This window comes from Eptesicus fuscus, chromosome 5 (genome assembly GCF_027574615.1).
Source record: "Eptesicus fuscus isolate TK198812 chromosome 5, DD_ASM_mEF_20220401, whole genome shotgun sequence".
Classification (NCBI taxonomy): domain Eukaryota; kingdom Metazoa; phylum Chordata; class Mammalia; order Chiroptera; family Vespertilionidae; genus Eptesicus; species Eptesicus fuscus.
This window is the reverse complement of record NC_072477.1, coordinates 25810963-25829425: the sequence shown is the minus strand read 5'-3', so window position 1 is coordinate 25829425 and position 18463 is coordinate 25810963. Positions and strand designations below refer to the sequence as shown.

At 48.1% G+C, this 18463-nt stretch overlaps 1 protein-coding gene across 1 annotated transcript in view; it reads left to right on the top strand.

The window, feature by feature from the left end:
* The window catches only part of SMOC1 (SPARC related modular calcium binding 1), a 135672-nt gene that overhangs the window by 54113 nt on the left and 63096 nt on the right, over window positions 1-18463 (top strand). The window contains exons 2-3 of the mRNA XM_054715470.1: window positions 10543-10708; window positions 11855-11967. Coding sequence (XP_054571445.1) covers window positions 10543-10708; window positions 11855-11967 — 279 coding nt within the window. The remainder of the gene's footprint in view (window positions 1-10542; window positions 10709-11854; window positions 11968-18463) is intronic.

Sequence of the window (18463 nt, the reverse complement as noted above, 5' to 3'; positions counted from 1 at the left end):
GTCTTTTAATAAAAAAAAAGACAACTGGGAATGTTCAAGCTCCTCCGTGATCTCACCCCCAGTCTGGCCCTAGAGCCTTATTTTTCCCTTAAATGGTCATATCTAAACTATCTTTTGAAATGAGTTTGCTTCTTTACTTCTGTGTACCTGCTGCTGTTGCTTAGGAGAGTGGTCGGCAAATTCATTAGTCAACAGAGCCAAATATCAACGGTACAGCGATTGAAATTTCTTTTGAGAGCCAAATTTTTTTTTAATTAAACTATATAGGTAGGTACATGGTTATTAACTTAATTAGGGTACTCCTAAGCTGGCCTTTGCTAAAAACTCAAGGGGCCAAAGAGCAGCATGTGGCTCGCGAGCCGCAGTTTGCCGACCACTGGCTTAGGATGCCCTTCAGTCGTTCCTTCCTGCCCGTGGAGATCCTTTATGGCCCAGTTTATGGTTCTCGAAGAAGTCCTGGCCCATCCAGTCTGCATTAACCTCTCAGCACAGCCCTGGGGAACCCGAGATCCTCCCCTCCCCTCCCCTTCTCTCCCCTCCCCTCCCCTTCCCTCCCTTCCCTTCCCCTCCCCTCTCCTCCCCTCTCCTCCCCTCCATTTTTTAAAGAGTTAGCCACCTCCCATCACAGACTTCCTGGCATCCCATTTTCAAATGTTCTACCCTTTTGTCTGTTTGTGACTTAGGCGTTGCTTCCTCGTTGCTGGTTTTGAAAATGTGGTCCCTGTGGAGTTAACTGTACACATGTCAGTCCTTGCCTCAAGCTCAGCCTCTGGGGGGCAGAGCCTCTGTTGTTTATTTTTGTAACCCCCACTGCACCTAGCACGATGCCTGGTAATTGACGGGGGTGGGCAGAGAAATCTCCAGAAACCTCTTTGAGGACCTATGGGAGGTCTGCTGTTCAAAACAAACATGCTTTGGAATTATTTTTCGTGAGTGTTACGCGTTTCTCTCTTTTGTTTATTGATATATGATTTACATGCCGTATAATTCACCCTTTTTTAGGTGTACACTTTTATGAATTTTAACAACTTTATATAGTTTTATAACCACTGTCATAATCAAGAAGGAAACACCCCCTCCCCCCATACTATCATGCTTCGCCCCCTACCTCCAGTCCCTGGCAGGAACTGATCTGATTTCTCTTACAAATGGAATCATCCGTATGTAGCCTTTTGAGCCTGGCTCCTTTCACTCAGGATAATGCTTCATATTTTAGAAGTTTGGTGATCTGGGCCCTAGCCCACACTTTATCTGCACCCACCTTTCTAATAGACTGGCACGGGCATGGATGGGGATCTGTGTGAGTTTCAGTCCAGGGTCCCAGCTGCTTTGTCTAACCCACTCCATAATGGCACCTTCCCCCCTTCCCCATAATGGCACCTGGAGTAAGACAGCCGTCTCCCCCGGGTCCTGACCTGTCATCCCCGTGGTTGTGGGGGGCACAGTAGAGGAGGAAAGTTGGGTGGATGGGGTAGGTGACCACTAAATTCCTCCCTTGGGGAGGGGATGGGAGGGGTGACGAAGGTCAGGCCTCTCCTGGCTAAAACAACAGAAGTGGTTCCAGCTGCCCAACAGCTGGAGGGAGCCGTCTGCTTTCCCTCAGCGGCGTGAAAAGCCCTTTAATCGGCGTGCTGTTGTCAGGCCGGCCGGCCGTGGAGGTGTGTGGAAGAAGAGCAGAGCTGTGTGGTACGGGCCGCGCCTTCCCTCTGACCTCCCTTATCTGCCCTCCTCCATCTTCAGGAGCCCCACTCCAGCCCTGCTGGCCGCCCCTTTGCACCTGTGTAAATGCAGTGGCTGCGGGGTCAGGGGAGGGTGAGAGCGAGCTGGCAGGAGCAGGGATGTGGGTTCTCAGTGGGGATGATGGATTAGATAGTGGCTGGGTGAGTGATGGTTTAATGGGAAACTGTTCTCCGTTCCCAAAGGAGCGGCCCCGGAGGAAAAGGCCACAGTTCGCTTTTGCAGACGAGGAAGCAAGTGACAGAGTTTTGCAGACGAGGAAGCAAGTGCCCAGAGGTGGGAGAGCAAGAGGCCAAGCCGCAGCTCGATGTCTGGAATGTGCTCCCTCCTTTTTGTCCCAGGTGCAAGCTGCAGGAGTAAGCCCCCCCCCCCCGCCCCCACACACACACCTTTCAATAGTGGAGTTACCTCCCAGAAATGCTTTGTAGTGTCTGAGTTTAAAAACTTGAGCTGGGCCCTAGCTGGTTTGGCTCAGTAGATAGAGCTTCAGCCTATGGACTGAAGGGGCCCGGGTTCGATTCCGATCAAGGGCACATGCCTGGGTTGTGGGCTCAATCCCCAGTTGGGGGCATGCAAGAGGCAGCCGATCAATGATTCTCTGTTATCATTGATGCTTCTCTCTCCCTCTCCCTTCCTCTCTGAAATCAATGAAAATATATTAAACAAAACAAAACCTGAGCTGCACGTTGATTTACAACCAAGATGGGAAAAGTATCCTTCCCTTAGGAAGCTCTCTCTGCTCGCAGAGCCCTTCTTCTCTCCTGTCCACTGGAGGGGCCACCGAAAGAGCTAAGAGCAGAGCCCCCTCCGCTCCTGGACAGCAGTGCCCGCCTGAGCTCCAGGGCTCAGGGCTGGACACCCTGCGCGGAAACGTGTGCTGCAGCAGGAAGAATCTGGGCCTTACAGGCAGGCTGAAGGCGTGCTCCACCACTTGCTTGCTCAACCTGGCTGAGCCTCAGTTTCCTCCTCCTTCTTTCAGTCAATCGAGCACCCCTTTGGGCAAGGCCCTGCTGGGCACTGGGGACCCAGCAGTGTGGCACCAGCAGATCTTGGTTCCTGCCGCAGGGAGTTTATGGGTTAGTGGGGAAGATGAGCAAGAAACATAATGGAACAATTAGTCCTTTAATTACAAGTGTGACAAAGGCCACAGGGGGAAGCAGAGGGTGTGTGGAGGCTTCTCGCTGGAGTCCCGGCCTCCTTGGGAAGTAAACGCCCCACGGAAGCCGCAAGTGCTCTGAGATCAGAAGGGCGTATGAGATGGACGCACAGTCCAGGGAGATGGACCAGCATGTGCCAGGTCCGGAGGCAGGCAGGGCAGGGCAGTGGGGCTGAGGAATTCTGCCCCACTGGGGGCCCAGGCACCAGGCTCCTTTACTGTGTCTGCTCCCTACTCAACAGGCACACGTTCCCCTCCCCATTCCTTCCAAACAGGCATTTGTGGATGGAGCTGGAAAGCCCACCGTTATTTACAACCTTAATTCTGTGGGAAAAAATGAATTCAGCGTGTGAAAAATCTGACTTATAAATGAATCCATTTTATTATCTGGCTGTTGTTCTTACTGGAGTGCATGCATATGGTAGCTGTCAGAAAAACCAGAGTGCTAATCCCATTGGCTGTTAAATTATACTCAGTTCAGTTCAGCCACCCCGGGCATCTCAGATTACTGCCTGACCGATGGGTGACAAGACTTGTCTGCAGGGTGGTGGGAAGGCTCCCTGCAGGGCTGTGGGAGGCGGCTCTCAGGCTAAGCCAGCCTTCTCGGGAGGGAATTCCATGGTGACTTAGTGACGACGTGCATGGTATATGGATACTGTCTCAGCCACTTTGGTACATTCTCTTCAATGGCTCTACTTCAAGGGAAAAATATGGTGTTTATGGTTTCCCTTATCTAATAGATGTTTCTTGAAAGGAAAAAAGGCAACAACCTGTTTTCCTTACTGCGTTTGAGAGCTTTAAGCTTTTGGTGGTATTTGGACAAAGAATATCTCTTTTCATAGTAAGTGATTAAAAAAGAAGGAGTTTCTTATCTAGGATATATGTTAGGTAAGGTTTGATAGTCACCCATTCATTCTTCAAATAGGCATTGAACAACTGCTGTTGATCAGGCAGGGTGAGGCCCTGTGTATAGAAAGAGGAATAAGAGAGTCTTTCCTAGACATGTAAACATATGAATGATAATGTACATTGAGGCTTTGATAGAAGTATGAGCACAATGCAGCTGCAGGTTCAAGGAAGCTAGTGGTGGTGTTTAAAACATGAAAGCATTTGCTTTTTAGGATGGTAACCTCGGTGGTTGTATGGAATCTGAACTTGACTGAGGAAGAAAGGTTGGGGGCAAAGAGTCAAACATCTCGGCAAGAGATAAAGGACTGAATAAAGTCATCATGGCTAAGAGGGAAGCCAGCTGGAGAGAGAGAGGCCCCGCCAGCCCCCCAGCCATTTCCACCACCCCAACTGAGCCAGAGGGTGAAGTCTTCGTGGATGTTTCAGCCACAGCCAAGCTCCCAACTGAATGCAGCCAAGTGTAATCTCAGCAGACACCACGTGGAGCCGAAGAAGCTCCCAGCTGAGCCCAGCCAACCTGTAGAATTGAGAGAAATCATAAATCGTTGTTTGACACCACTACGTTTAGGGTTGGTTTGTTTTGCAGCAATAGCTAAGTGAGTCCCCGAAGCTGTGTTATATATGAGTTTATTAACAAAAACCCCTCAAATTAGTTGAGTTTGGCCTGTGGTTTTTTAGTCTGATATCATAAAGAGGAAGACTACTTGCTACTCCAAATTGTGGCTGTCTCACAGTGATGGGCCACCGCCCCGGTTGCTTATTATGGTTTCTACGCCAACTTCTACGCCTGGGAAACAAGCAGAGATAGCGCATCTTACCAGAAAAATGCCTGTGTAGAATTTTAGATACAGGTTAAGTCAGCATGGTACAGGTGGAAGTGAAGACCGTGAAACCAACTCCATACTGCAAAGAATCAAACGTCTCCCAGATGGAACCTTAGGCTGCCTTTGTTGTTCCCTACATTGTCATGGAAACTTGGCAGTCAGTCAAACCTAACACAGCTTGTGGTACTGGAGTGGTCTCTCTGAGCAAAAGCTGTGGCAGGGTTTGCATTCTGCTCTGCTGGAGGCTGCAGGGCCCAGACTGGCGTGTGTGCCTTTCAGACAGAAGGGATTGTTGGCCTAACATTGATTTCCTTTATCCCCATCTTTTCTATGGTGAAGGATGCCCCCATCGGTAGCTTGCTACTCCAGTAGGATGGATTATTTATATGTATTTCAAGTGCTTGTCCTACTTTACAAATGTGAGCAGACCACAAAATGTGTGTTTGCTTTGGAATCATTCACTCCCCAAGGAGAGAGGGCGGGAGAAGCTTGCCAATGCACAGTAGTCCCAGCCCCTTTTGTTTGGTTTCCTTATTACGCAATCATGTTTAACATAATTATTTTGTTTTTGTTGTCTTTTGGTTAGGAAGAGGGAAGGGAATGTATGTGAGGATTTTAATGAAAATACTATTTTCCCCCAGAGGGAGATGGCTCAGCGTTTGCCTCACTGGGGAGACAGCTCACCTCTGCCCAACACCAAAAATTTCCACCAACTGCAATTGCTTTTGAGCCCACAGCAGACTTCTGTGGCTCGGAGGCTCAGGTCTCGGCAGGGTGACTCAGACTGAGTTTTGTCTGAGTGCTGAGAGGACTGACCCCAGCCACAGGCTGGTGCTGGAGACTTGTAGCCCGTACCTCCTGGGTCCTGCAGAAGAGAGGGAAACATCTACCTTGTGGCTTCAGGTGGACTGTGATGAACTCCTGGGCTGTCCTGCTGTTGACCCATAAGCAATGAACTGATTTCATGTCCAGTTTCAGAATGTGGAAATTATCATCAGGATCTGCTTCTTCCTCCTCCCTCTCTGACCCCTCAATCCAATCTAAAATTCCAGTGAGGATGGACCTATCTCCCCTCCCCTCTCGAACTGTGCTCTTGAATATGGTAGCCACTAGCCACATATGGCTATGCAAATTTAAGTTAACTGAAATTAAATGCAACTAAGAATTTAGTCCCTCGGTTGCAATAGCCACAGTTTAGTTCTTAATGGCCATGTGTGGTTTGTGGCTACCATATGGACAGTCCAGACGTAGGACATGGCCATCCCCACAGGAAGTTCTGAGGACTGTGTGGCTTTGTAGCATTGCAGAGACCCTAGGACTAAATCCTCTCTTGTCCTTCAGTGTCCTGTTCCCTTGCCATGTCGTCTTGCTTGTGTGTCTGCCCTAGAGTGCAAGCTCATTGAGGGCAGGACTATGTTGGTTTTGGTCTGCTCCCCACGCCTCCTGCAGTGCTGGGCACTTCACAGTACTCTCTTGTTGAGTACAAAAGTAGATGAATGGGTGGCTAAATAAGTAGTGTTTGTGGACCCACGTAATCCCCCTGGGGCCCTGGAGATTTTGATAGGATAACTATGAGGGCATCGTCATCCTACCCAAACTCGATTTTATAGAACTCATTGCTTTTTTTTAAAAACAATCACAAACACACACACAGTTCCTAAAACAGACGAAAACAAGACACCACAGTTGATTGAAGATGGTCTTTAGCAAGGGCCCTGTGCTGTCCCGGAACTTTTTCACTTGGCCTCAGGGATCAGTAATTTCCAGCGGGGACCTTTTGGGAGCTCTTCTGAAGCCGGAAGGATGTCCATGTGTGAGGCAGGTGGGGCTTCTTCTGAAGCTCTTTGACCTGTCTGCTGTAGACAGAGTGTTCCCTTAGTTATTAAGCTGGTTTCTGGCGTCTATGTGGCGCCTATTTTGGCCCAGAGAAGGCCGTTTCCAAACCGAATTTATGGCCTGTAGTTCAATGCCATGGTGACGCCTGCAGCTGTCATCCCCTGTGAGCTGAGGAGGAGACAACAGGGCAACCTCCTGGAGTATGAAGAGAAACTGTCTTTTTTGATGCCTGTTTGTTTGTTTTTAAGGTGAACAAGACCCCTATGAGGAGCTTCTCACACTAGGCTTAAAGTGGGCAGGGCTGTCCTATCTGGATCTTCAGGTTAGGGTATGGCACACAGTAGGTTCTTGACGAACAGTTTTTGATTTTGTGAATCAGTTTTGCAATTGGGCCAGAGTTGTTTTTAGCAGTGTCACTCTGTCATAATGAAAGGCAGTGTGGGTTAGTGGTTAGAAGACTGGTTCTGGAGCCAGGCCTTGGGTACCAATCCCAGCATGGACATGTACATACTGTGTAATCTTGGAGAAGTTGCCTAATTCCTCTGGGCTTTAGTTTTTTATCTGTAAAATGAAGATCATAACATACCCTGCCTCAGAGGGTGATTATGAAGATTAAATTGTTAGCATATTGTAAGTAATATATAATTATCAGCTTTTATTAGAATTACTCTTCAGACTTCAGGTCTGGCTACCAGATCCCTGTGACTAAGGATGGGTCCCTTGGTTTTCCCAGGCGTTGGAAGGAACATATATTTCCGTCCTCGTGTGATCATGAAAACAGAGGGCGTGTTGTTCCTCGGCTCCTGCTGATTACATGGCAAAATAACCTAACAAACAGGTCTTAAGAATCAGTGCGTTATTTCACGTAAGTAGCCCTGACTTCCATGGACAAGGAGCGAGTGGTGTGACGATAGCAGTGCCCTAACCTGCTCTTGGCCAGCCTTGCCAAGGCTGAGGACATGGATCCTGCCGTCTGGCCCGGCGTCTGCTGCTCACCAGGGAGAATGACGGAGCCAGGTCTGGCTGCATTCTAGGTGGCAGACAGATTAGGAATGGGACTCAGGGAGCCATCCTGAGGGAGGACGGGAGGCCAGCTTTGCTGTTTGCAGCCTCCTGTGTCCTGTGCCGTGTTCAGCTGGACCTTTGGGTCCCACGCTTTCCCTGTGCACAGTCGGTTGGAGGCTGGGGGCTATAGTGGCAGAGGGGCTGGGGTCGGGGTGGGAGAGACACACCTCTCAGCCTCAAGATAACTTAAGTTCTGGGGTGGAGCCAAGGCAGGAAGCTGTGCCCACTGCTGCCCACTGTGTAACTCGGGAGGGAGGGGGAAAGCTCAGAGCGTGAGGGTGGAGAAGAGGCCCAGGGATCCCCGGGGGGCAGGAGCCTGGGAGGCCAGGCCTGTCACCTGCACCAGCTGCTTCTGAGCTAATGCCGCATGGGAAATGCCATAGCAGGGATGCTGCTTCGCACAAGAATGGCGTGCCCAGAAGGCTCCGATGATGGGGATGCGTTCACAGGCAGAATAGACAGTATCCTTGTCATGTGGGGCTCTGAGTTGGTGTTTCCACTGTTCATCAAAGCACACAATCAATGCTTCACACAAACCGTGTTAAGAGCCATGAAGGAAAAGTGGGGTGTGAGAGGTTATTACAGGGGGACCATCCTCACCTGTGAGAGCTAGGGAAGGCCTCCCAGAGGAGGTGACGTGAGCTGAGGTCTGAAGCAGGGGTGGGAGAGAGGGGAGCAGGAGCAGTGTGTCCGAAGGCCTGGAGGTGGAACCGGTGTGGCTCCTCTGGGGAAAACGCAGGCCGGTGCCTGACCAGCAGCCAGCAAGGAGGGGACAGAACGGGAAGTGCTGAGGCCAGAGCGGGGCCTCGGGGTTAGATTTCTACAGGACAGAAAAGCATGTGAAGGTCCCCAAGGGCAGTGGGACACCTCAGGTTTTAAGCAGGGGCAACCTGAGGGGAATTGAGGCTGGGGGCCGTGTGCCCCCTCCTGCTGTCCTATCAGCTCATCCCTCCTCTGTGTGCCTGCCTGGGAGGTGGCAGGCTTCCTCTGGATGTGACTCGATATATTATTGGTCTTTATCCTGGAGCACTAGGCTCTATCATGAAACACTCTCAGGACATTTCCTTTTGGGCTCTGGGCAAGACTTAGGTTGAACCTGTGAGTGTGGAGCTCAGGGTCTCCGAAGGGAGAGCCACGATGCACGTCCACCTGATGACGCCTGTGCGTGCTGTCAGCCCTCAGCTCTTCCTCCCTGTGCTGAGCAGCCAGCACCAGGCAGGAGGTCGGGGTGTGGGTTGGGGTGGGAGGGACTGGTTTTGCAGCTGGGAGGCAGTTGGTGCCTTCATGGACAGGCTTGGGCTCTCTTGGAATCTTTCCAGTAGGGGGCGTCTGTTTCCAGTGCTCCCTTGAAGAAATGGCACTGCCTCCGGACCTCCCTCTGCTGTTCTGAAAAAGGGTCAGCGAGTTCTCATCTTTTTGCTTCACTCAAAGGGCCTGCAGATATACCTGAAACAGGGGTTGTGTTCACACCTTCCCTGTACCCTGTGATCTTGGTGTGATCATTCAGTCAACTCTAGCACCACTACAGCCAGTTGTGTGCTCATGACATTGCTATGCATTGTGGGATACCCATTTTCTCCCTCCACACTGATGAAGAGGCTTCAATGTGCCCAGAGCTGTGCTATGTGAGGGTGGTTGAGAGGAGACCCAGCTCTCAAGGCCCATGCTGTCGAATTATGGGCTGTTCAAAAGGAGCTCATGGATTGTATGGCCTCCTGTTAACAGGGGTTCACTGATAAAGGGGTTCACGGTTGAATAAGTTTGGGAGATGCATCATCATAAATGCCCCTTCCTGGTTATTTATTGCTATGGAACAAACTACCACTAACCTTAATGGCTAAAACAACAATTTATTATTATCTCTCACAGTACTGTGGGTTGATGGGGATCAGCTGGGCAGTTCTCACTTGGGGTCTCTCACGCAGTTATTGCCTTTCATGTCTTTTAGTTGCAATCAGACAGTAACTGGGGGTAGACTCATCAGAAGTTGCTTCACTCACATGTCTCCAGGCCTGGGTTGTCTGGGGATTTCTCCCTGCACATGGTTTCACCACATGGTAGCTTGGGCTTCCTCATAGCATGGCCGTCTCAGGGTTGTTAGGCTTCTTACATGGCAGCTGGTTTCCTCCAGAGTGAGTGTTGCAAGAGGCCTGGGAGGAAGCGGTAAGACTTTGTATGAACTTGCTTGGAAATCCCCAAACATCACTGCCACAGCATTTTATTGGGTAGGTAAGTTAGTGAGGCCAGTCCAGCTTCACGGGGAGGGAATTAGACTCCACAGCTCAATGGGAAGAATAGCAAATAATTTGCAGCAATCTTTAATTTACTGTTATCTCTTGGAGATTCACAATGAATGTATCCAAGGTGTCTGAGAAGTCCGAAAGAAACCTGTTTGACTCAGCATTTTCCAAGCTGATTATTATTGTTATGTTTAAAATCAGGAACTCCCTTACTCATAGAAAATCATTTAGCTTGTATTCTGCCAGAGAGCAGTGGGCCGAAATGAAAGAGTAATAGATTTGGGGCTCAATATTACTTTCTAATAAACAAAACTATCCAAAGGTGGAATTTAGAGATTGCTAGGGAGTTCCTAATTTGGGGAAGTACCAAAAGAGAGGACTCGTGACCTGCATGGATGGGAAGGCTGAGTGTCCCAGTGGGAAAAGCTTTGATTTGACTTCTGGCCAATCAAATGCACCACTTACAGCTCTGTAACTCTGGGCAAGTTACCTCTCTCTTAGCTTCCGTTTCCTTATCTACAAAATAGACGGTTTCTATTTCATAGGGTTGTTGTGAGGATTGATGAGATAGATCCTGCCGGGGAATTACCCAGCACAGGTGCCTTCCTTGGTGAGACTTTGTGGCTGCTCAGTTCCCTTCCACATCCAGGGTTTACTAGTAATAACTTTGGGTTTATTCTGGACTTGCTAAGTAAATCAGTATTGTAAGTCATGGGCTCGCCCCTAATTTTCTTGCAAGAGTAACCTCTATACCCTTTCACTTTTTCCAATCTAGTTTCTCATAAGTGACCGTGACCCTCAGTGCAACCTCCACTGCTCTAGGACTCAACCCAAACCCATCTGTGCCTCCGACGGCCGGTCCTATGAGTCCATGTGTGAGTACCAGCGAGCCAAGTGCAGAGACCCAGCCCTGGGTGTGGTGCATCGAGGCAGATGCAAAGGTGAGTTGTGTACATCTCTGCCCAGTTGAGGAGAGGTGCTTGGGCACCACAGCTTCCTGCATGGTACACTCCTTAGCAGGGGGTGGAGCGGGGGGGGAGTTGGGGATCTCAGAACGAGTCTATTTATTTGGTCTGCTATCCTATCCCCCTACCCTTTCTACCAGGGAATATGAAGTGAACGGCTCTACCTGAAGAAACGAGCACTTTTCTGTCTTTGAAATACTGTCGCCAGGCTCGGGCTTAGAGGGATGTGATGCTGTGTGGCTAGAGCTATTTATTTTTATTTTATAAATGGAGATGCTTAAAATAGCAAGACATTATTGCTGGCTTCTGAACAGGGGTTCCAAATTGTTGGCCAAGAGATCTGGTGTTTTTTTTGGTCTGCTCACCTGTTTAAAAATATTAAAAACATTTGAGACAACATTTAAAAATTAGGAGATTCAACATCAAAATCTGGATTTTTGGACCTCTCATAAAAAATCGGAAGCTCTGGGAATATTACGTTTGTGTTCCTTCCCACCAGGCAACACGCGGCGAGAGCTGAGTAGCAGCTACCTCCTGTAGAGGGGAACCTGCTCTCCGATTGGTCACAGTCCTCGGCACCCCCTGTGGTGTCTCCAAGCTGAACGCTTCTCCAGTTGATGTCACTTTCCTACCCCCTGCAGATATTTGGATTTGTGATTCTGGGCTGCTTGGAGCCATTATAGGAATTGCGGGAGGCGAAGCGGGCCTCTCAGGCCTCTCGGGCCTCTGATTTCCCGAAGAAAGTGCTTGCCATTCTTGAACTAGAAAACATCTTGGAGGCCCCGTGGGCTTGCATGTTTTTTAATAAACCCAGTGAAAAATAAGAGAAGTGGAACAAGTTTTGGGGGGTACTTGGAAGAAAAAAATAAGTAGAATGTGGTATAAATACAACCCCCGCTTTTCTAAGAAGAACACTGATGAGGAGGATGAGCCCGTGCACTCACTGGCCCTGCCTGCCATTAGAGGAGCCGGTCCCGAGGGGGCTCCCGCCTGATCGTGGTGAGGATGGATGTGAGAGATCCCGTGGCGTCCTCAGGCTCCCACGGGCAGCCATGAGCTTGCATGGCGCCTGCGCGGAATCCAAGGGAAGTGTGACATCTGCTCGCTCCTCTCCTCTTCTAGACGCTGGCCAGAGCAAGTGTCGCCTGGAGCGGGCTCAGGCCCTGGAGCAAGCCAAGAAGCCCCAGGAGGCGGTGTTTGTCCCGGAATGCAGCGAGGATGGCTCCTTCACCCAGGTGAGGCCTTGGCCCAGGCTCTCTGGCTGGGGGCCAAGAGGAGGTGCCAGGCACGGGAGGGCCCCCCCGAGCCTTGGCTCTCTGGGAAACAGCTGAGGGCTCTTTGACACCCTCTGTGCTACCTTCTGGTGCCTACGTTCCCCCTCCTGGACCCTCCACGCTGCCCCTTGCCAGCTGGCAGTGGGCGCTGAGAATGCGTGTGCCAGTCCGAGCCAGGAAACTGGCATTGCTTGGTCCCCGTCCTCCCTGCTGGCCCTCTCCATTTTTCTCTTCTGTCAAATGGAGGCTGATTATTTTTTCTTATCCTTGCCAGTTTCCATGGGCAACCCTGGTATTCCCTTCACTATTTATTGCTACCGCTCTCTGCTCCCCCGCTGCCTGCCCCCAAGTCCCCCAATGAGGCAGGGACCCCTTAGAGTACAAGGTGTACTGTGGTGCTTGGAGTACGTGGTGTGTGTGTGTGTGTGTGTGTGTGTGTATGTGGCCTGCATGCGTGCACGCGCGTGCATACACTCATGTGTCTGTGTGCACACAGATTTTAAAGTTTCTTTTCAGGCAGTCTGGCCAGAGCTTTGTGTAAAAGTAACGCTGGCCGTGTTGATGTTGGCTCAGATATTTCTAAAACAGGCAGCAGGGACAATAGGACAGCAGGTAACTCCTTCATAAGCGGTTAGGCTGGAGGTGGGGCGGGAGGCGGCTGGATGAAGGCACTGTCCATGACAGTGGGGAAGGCCACTGGGCAGGGGTGAGCCCCGGGGGGTTGGGGATGGTCCTGGTGCCTTTGACTTTCCCTGTGGAAGAGAGCGGAGTTGGATGGAAGCAAAGCCGCCAGAGGTTTCAACCGCCCCTGCAGTTCTGCATCGGTGGGGTGCAGGGTGTGGGCTGGCCTTCGGGCCCATGGGTTTCAGGTCTCCTTTCGGGGCTGGGCCCAGGGGAAGGCTGATTTCAGGCTGACCACCCGCTTAGGAGGAAATGTGGCAGGGTGGTGGGGAAGCGGTTGGGCCTCGTATTTTTAGAAATTCCCAGCGGATTCAAATGTTCGTCCAGGACTGAGGGCCACTGCATTAAAACGGACCTTGGCTCATTTTCTCACTGAAGCCTCAGCCCGGGCCTGTGAGGTAGGTGCTATTATCCCCATTCACAGAAGATGCAGCCACAGCCGGGCACAGAGCGGCGGAACTGGGATGCAAACTCAGCTCTCTCTAGCTCCAGAGGCCTCCGCACTCTGCTGTTCTCTGAACGGGCAGCTTTAAAGGGGACTCTGAGGTGTGGACCGGCAGAAGGCAGTCTAGTGCTGTGGTTAGCGCACCGGTCCCAGTGCTGTGGTTAGGGTACCAGACTGCCTGAGCATGACTCCCAGCCCCCACCCCTCAGGCAAGCTACTGGACTTTTCTGGGTCATACTATCCTTATGGGGAAAAATGGAGATTACCACTATTGCTATACATAGTGATAATTACTATATTATACCTATTATTATGCTACTATTATTACTATCAATAAGTATTACTATAGCTTACCTCATAAGGTCGTATTGAAGATTACATGAGTTAATGCGTGTAAAACACTTGAAGCACATAAACTGCTGTATAAATATCTGTCATTGCTATCATCATCATCCCCATCTCCACTCTGGCTCTGCTACGCACGTCTCCCCAAGATTTTATGAATGATGTCACTTAAGGAAACTAAAACCTTGTGTTGAACCTCCCCAAGTTTGAAAATTGATTAGCCCTCTTCTCAATTTTTTTATTACAGTATTTATTCTAGTGGAAAGAATGCAGGCGATCTTTGTATATGGATTTGAGAATTCACACACCGGGGAGAAAAACAGAATTCTCTCCGCTGAGTTTGGGGCCGAGATGGGGTAAAGGTCATAGGAAGGAGGCAAAATCTCTTCCCCCCTCCCCCCTTTTCTCTAGGCTTGTGTAATTCTGAGTGTGTTGCTTATGAGAGCGGTTGACCCCTGCCCTCCTGGTTCTGAAGTGTTTGCTGCCGCCTGACAGACAGCTGCTGGCCAGCTTTTGTTTGGGCGAGGCCAGGCCGGACCAGGTGGTGTTTTCGGGGAGAGGAACTTCCCGATTAGTCAGGGCGGAATTGCTAAGTGAGAGGCCCCTGAAGTTCAGCAAAGGTTGGGGAGGCAGTCAGGAACCCCTCATTTGTCTGACACGGTAAGCGCTGCCATGTGTCTGCAGGCTCAAGGCTGGTCACCCCGGTGGGCAGCCAGGCAGCCAGACAGCCGGCCGGGCCCGTTACAGTGATTGAAATGGATGTGCTTTTCCCCTTGATCAAAGACACTGCAATAACTTCACAAAACAAGGCTGCCTCTGGGAGTGAGCTTCAGTCGCACTGACGGGCTGCCAAAAGGCGAGGGACAAATTGCTTTCTCCCTCCCCCACCTCCACCGGCACCGAGCTGGACTTTTTTGTTTTTTAAGACTGAAACCCAGAGATCAGCTATGGCTATGCTGCTTTATAACATTGATATGCATGTATCTTGGCGTTAATAAAACATGTTAGCCCTATGAATTATGACAGTAACATACTCTTGAAGTTTAGAGGGGGAGGGAAGGGGCTTGAAAGGGACTAGGTTTGTCTGGCATGGGACACAGCTTGGGACCACATGACTGGCTTGGCTTTAATGGGGTTCATGTGGGATGCAATGATCTCTGTTCTCTTCTTTGTTTTCCCTTGTCCTCTTCCCTCCACCCCAGCTCACACAGCAGAGTGGTTGGTGCACATTAGATTTTTTAAAGTCTTGATACCTACCGAGTCCACATCCCAGACCATGAAATTAAATTCTGGGAGTGGGACCCCAGGTGATGCCAGTGTTGGGTCAAAATTATGAATGGCTCACTGCTGTTAGGGCTTCGTCACCCTTGTTCTTTTTTTTTTTTTAAGTTTTATTGTTGAAAATTTCAAAAAAATATATATGTTTTTATTGATTTTTAGAGAGAGAGGGAAGGAGAGGGAGAGAGAGATAGAAACATTGATGAGCGAGAAACATCAATCAGCTGCCTCCTGTTGAAGCTGGGTGATGGGGATCAAGTCTGCAACCAGGATATGTGCCCTGAGCAGGAATCGAACTGGTGACCTCTTGGTGCATGGGTCAACGATCAACCACTGAGCAACACTGGCCAGGCAACATCACCCTTGTTCTTGATTGCATCATTGGAACATGGAGTTACTGCTCTTTGGTGACCTGCTGAGTAAGGTTGGGGGTCTGTGGTCTTTGTCCTCTGCGGTGGCCTTATCTATTTTCTCTTCTGGGTATCAGGAACGTGGCTCCTGACATCTGTTCTACTAAGTTCTCTGCCAAGCAGTTGCCCAATGCCCGAGCTGATTCACAGAAACCAGAGCTGTAGTAGAAAGGTATCGGATCACCACCATCAGGAAGTGTGGCTGGAGCGTGTCAAGCTTGTGCATCACTGGATAATAATGTTGACGACTCTTCATTGAGTGCTACTTGGTGCTAGGCACTGAGTTTTACACCCATAATTCTTTATTAGGACCTTTTGAGGTAGTTATTAATACCCTTATTTATAACGGAAACATGAGCATCAGAGGGGTTGAGTAACTGGTTCAAAGTCACTAACCTAGAAAGGACTTGCACCCAGCCTGCATAGTTTCAAGGCCTGTGATCTTAACTTTTTTATGCTACAGAAAGGTCCTTGATATAAATGTAACTTATTTCCCATTGTTGTTCTAGAAGTCCCCTCTCTGATGCTGTTGACCGACTGGTCAAGCAGACATTAAAAAAAAAAAATCCTTTTGATTATGGAAATTTTCAAATATATAAAAAAATAGAAATAATAGTATAATGAATTCCATGTATCCGTCACCCAGCTTCAACAATGATTGACATGTGGCTGGTTCTGTTTCATCTTATCCCATTTTTGCCTTCCACCCCAAATTAGATTGCTTCAAAGCAAATCCCAGACAATATTTTTTCATTTCAGACAATTTGAGCTTTGCTACGTTCTGAGCTATGTGCTGGTTGCTATGGGGGATTCAAGAAATGTCGTGACCTGTGCCTTCACAGATCTCACATGCAGAAAAGAGATGAAAACATATGATAAAGTAGCCAGTGTATGAGATCATACATGTACAACTGGTTATATTTCAAATGCTCAGTAATTTACAAGTCAGTAACTAGAATCCTGAATGTACATACTTTATTGTTAAGAAAATATATACAAATTAAAATTTTTTGAACATAAAAAATCACATCTGAAGCAAAACTAAAAAGCAAATGATATATATTATTAGCCTTAGTGACAAAGGACTAATATTATATAAAGAACTCTCACAAACCAGAAAGAAAAACATTCTAGTAGAAAAGTGGGCAAGAGATATTAACAAACAGGTTACACATAACAGATAGCCAATAAGGGAAAGTGAATGATGTCATTTTCCTTAGTAATGAAAGAAATACAAATAAAAATAATGATGTGTCGCTTTGCTTGCCAGATTGGTAAAAATTGGAATAGGCTTGAGTGAAGGGAGAAGGTGACCCCCACATTGCAGTTGGGGGAGTAAATTGTCACTGACTTTTTATGGCATAACTTTGCATTATGGGTCAAAAGTTTTTAATTGTGCCCACATCTTGAACCTGGAATTCTACTTCTAGGAATTTATTCTAAGAAAATAATTAAAAATAAGTGCAAATATTTAGCCACAAGGATTTCCATCTAAGTTTTGCTTATAGTAGCAAAAATTTAGAAACAACCTAAATATCCAATAATAGCCCTAGCCAGTTTGGCTCAGTGGATAGAGTGTCAGCCTGCGGACTGAAAGGTCAAGGGCACGTACCTTGGTTGCAGGCTCCTCCTCGGCCCGGGCCCTGGTCAGGGCTCGTGCAGGCGGCAACCAATCGATGTATTTCTCTCACATTGATATTTCTTCTGTTTTTTCCTCTCTCTTCCACTCTCTCTAAAAATCAATGGAAAAATATCCTCAGGTGAGGATTGAAAAAACAAAAATACTAAATATCCAATAAAAGAGAATTGCTTAAACAAAACAAATTATGACATAGCCACACACTATGCGGCTAGTAAAATGGTGTGTTGCAAAGTTTCATTTTATATATGTGTATCTGTAAGTATGTTAGGGACTCAATTAATTAAAGAGAGAACATTTTTTTCTAAATAGAAAAGTTACATATACTTTGTAAAAAAAAAAATTCTGACAATACAGAAACACATAAGGCAGGAAGGTAAAGCCAGCGATTTCATCTTCCTGAAATAGGGACAATGAAGTCTATAACCCTCTAGATTTATTTTCTTTGTGAGTACTTACTATTTAGGGAAGAAATGGTATAATATCATATATAACACTTTCTTAAACTAATTATATTGTAGACTTATTTCCAGGTTAATTACATGTAACGCTACCTCGTGTTTAAAATGGCTGCCTTGTATTTCATTGTATGAATGTACCATGAATCCTGGAAATTTGGGGATTAAATTTTTGGAAGGTGAATATTGGGTCAAAAGGGCATTCACTTTTTGAGGCATTTGATGCATGCTACCAAACTGACTTCCATGGTGTTGAGCAGTGGTTGTTATCAAATACATTCCCAAGCCATTTTTAAGTTTTTGTGTAGATGGATTGTGGCTCTAATAATACTATAGAATATAGAACTCCATTCATAATGTTGCTTCTATATGAAACAAATGTGTTAGGTTTCCCGTCTTTGAGCTCCATGCCCCAGGAACAGTCTTTCTTGATACAGATCTCTCTGGCACTAACCTCTCCCCATTTTCACTTGTTCTAATCACTGTTCCTCCACCAATGCACACATATACGTACTCTTTTATTTTCTGAAGTCTTTTTTTTTTTTTTGCATATAGGGGTCTGGGAAGCTGTGCTTTCTTCTTCACAATGCTGTGTTCTGAAGTTGGAAGCCCAAAGAAAATGTGTTGTGGCTTTTTGGCAAAGACGGTGGGCTCTCCCCTTGTCAGCATTCTATAGCTCTTACTGTTGTCTTTGCCAAAACCTAGGGAATTACAGCCTATTTCCTAAGTGCCTGGGCTTGAGCTATGAGCAGGCCTTGATGTTCTTTTTTAGCTCCTCCCCCCACCCCCCACCCCGACCCCACAGAATAGAACTGCGCTTCCTGAAGTCACCCCTACAAGCCTGAGTTGTGTGACTAGCTTGCCCTGGAAACACCTGGGTTTACCATCTGGGCCTCCCTCTTCCAGATCCCCAGCAAGTACGGGAGGTATCGGTGATTTGCCTAGACCAGTGGTCGGCAAACTCATTAGTCAACAGAGCCAAATATCAACAGTACAGCGACTGAAATTTCTTTTGAGAGCCAAATTTTTTAAACTTAAACTTCTTCTAATGCCACTTCTTCAAAATAGACTCGCCCAGGCTGTGGTATTTTGTGTAAGAGCCACACTCAAGGGGCCAAAGAGCCGCATGTGGCTCGCGAGCCGCAGTTTGCCGACCACGGGCCTAGACTGTTGGCCTCAGCTGATTAAACATAGACAGGCG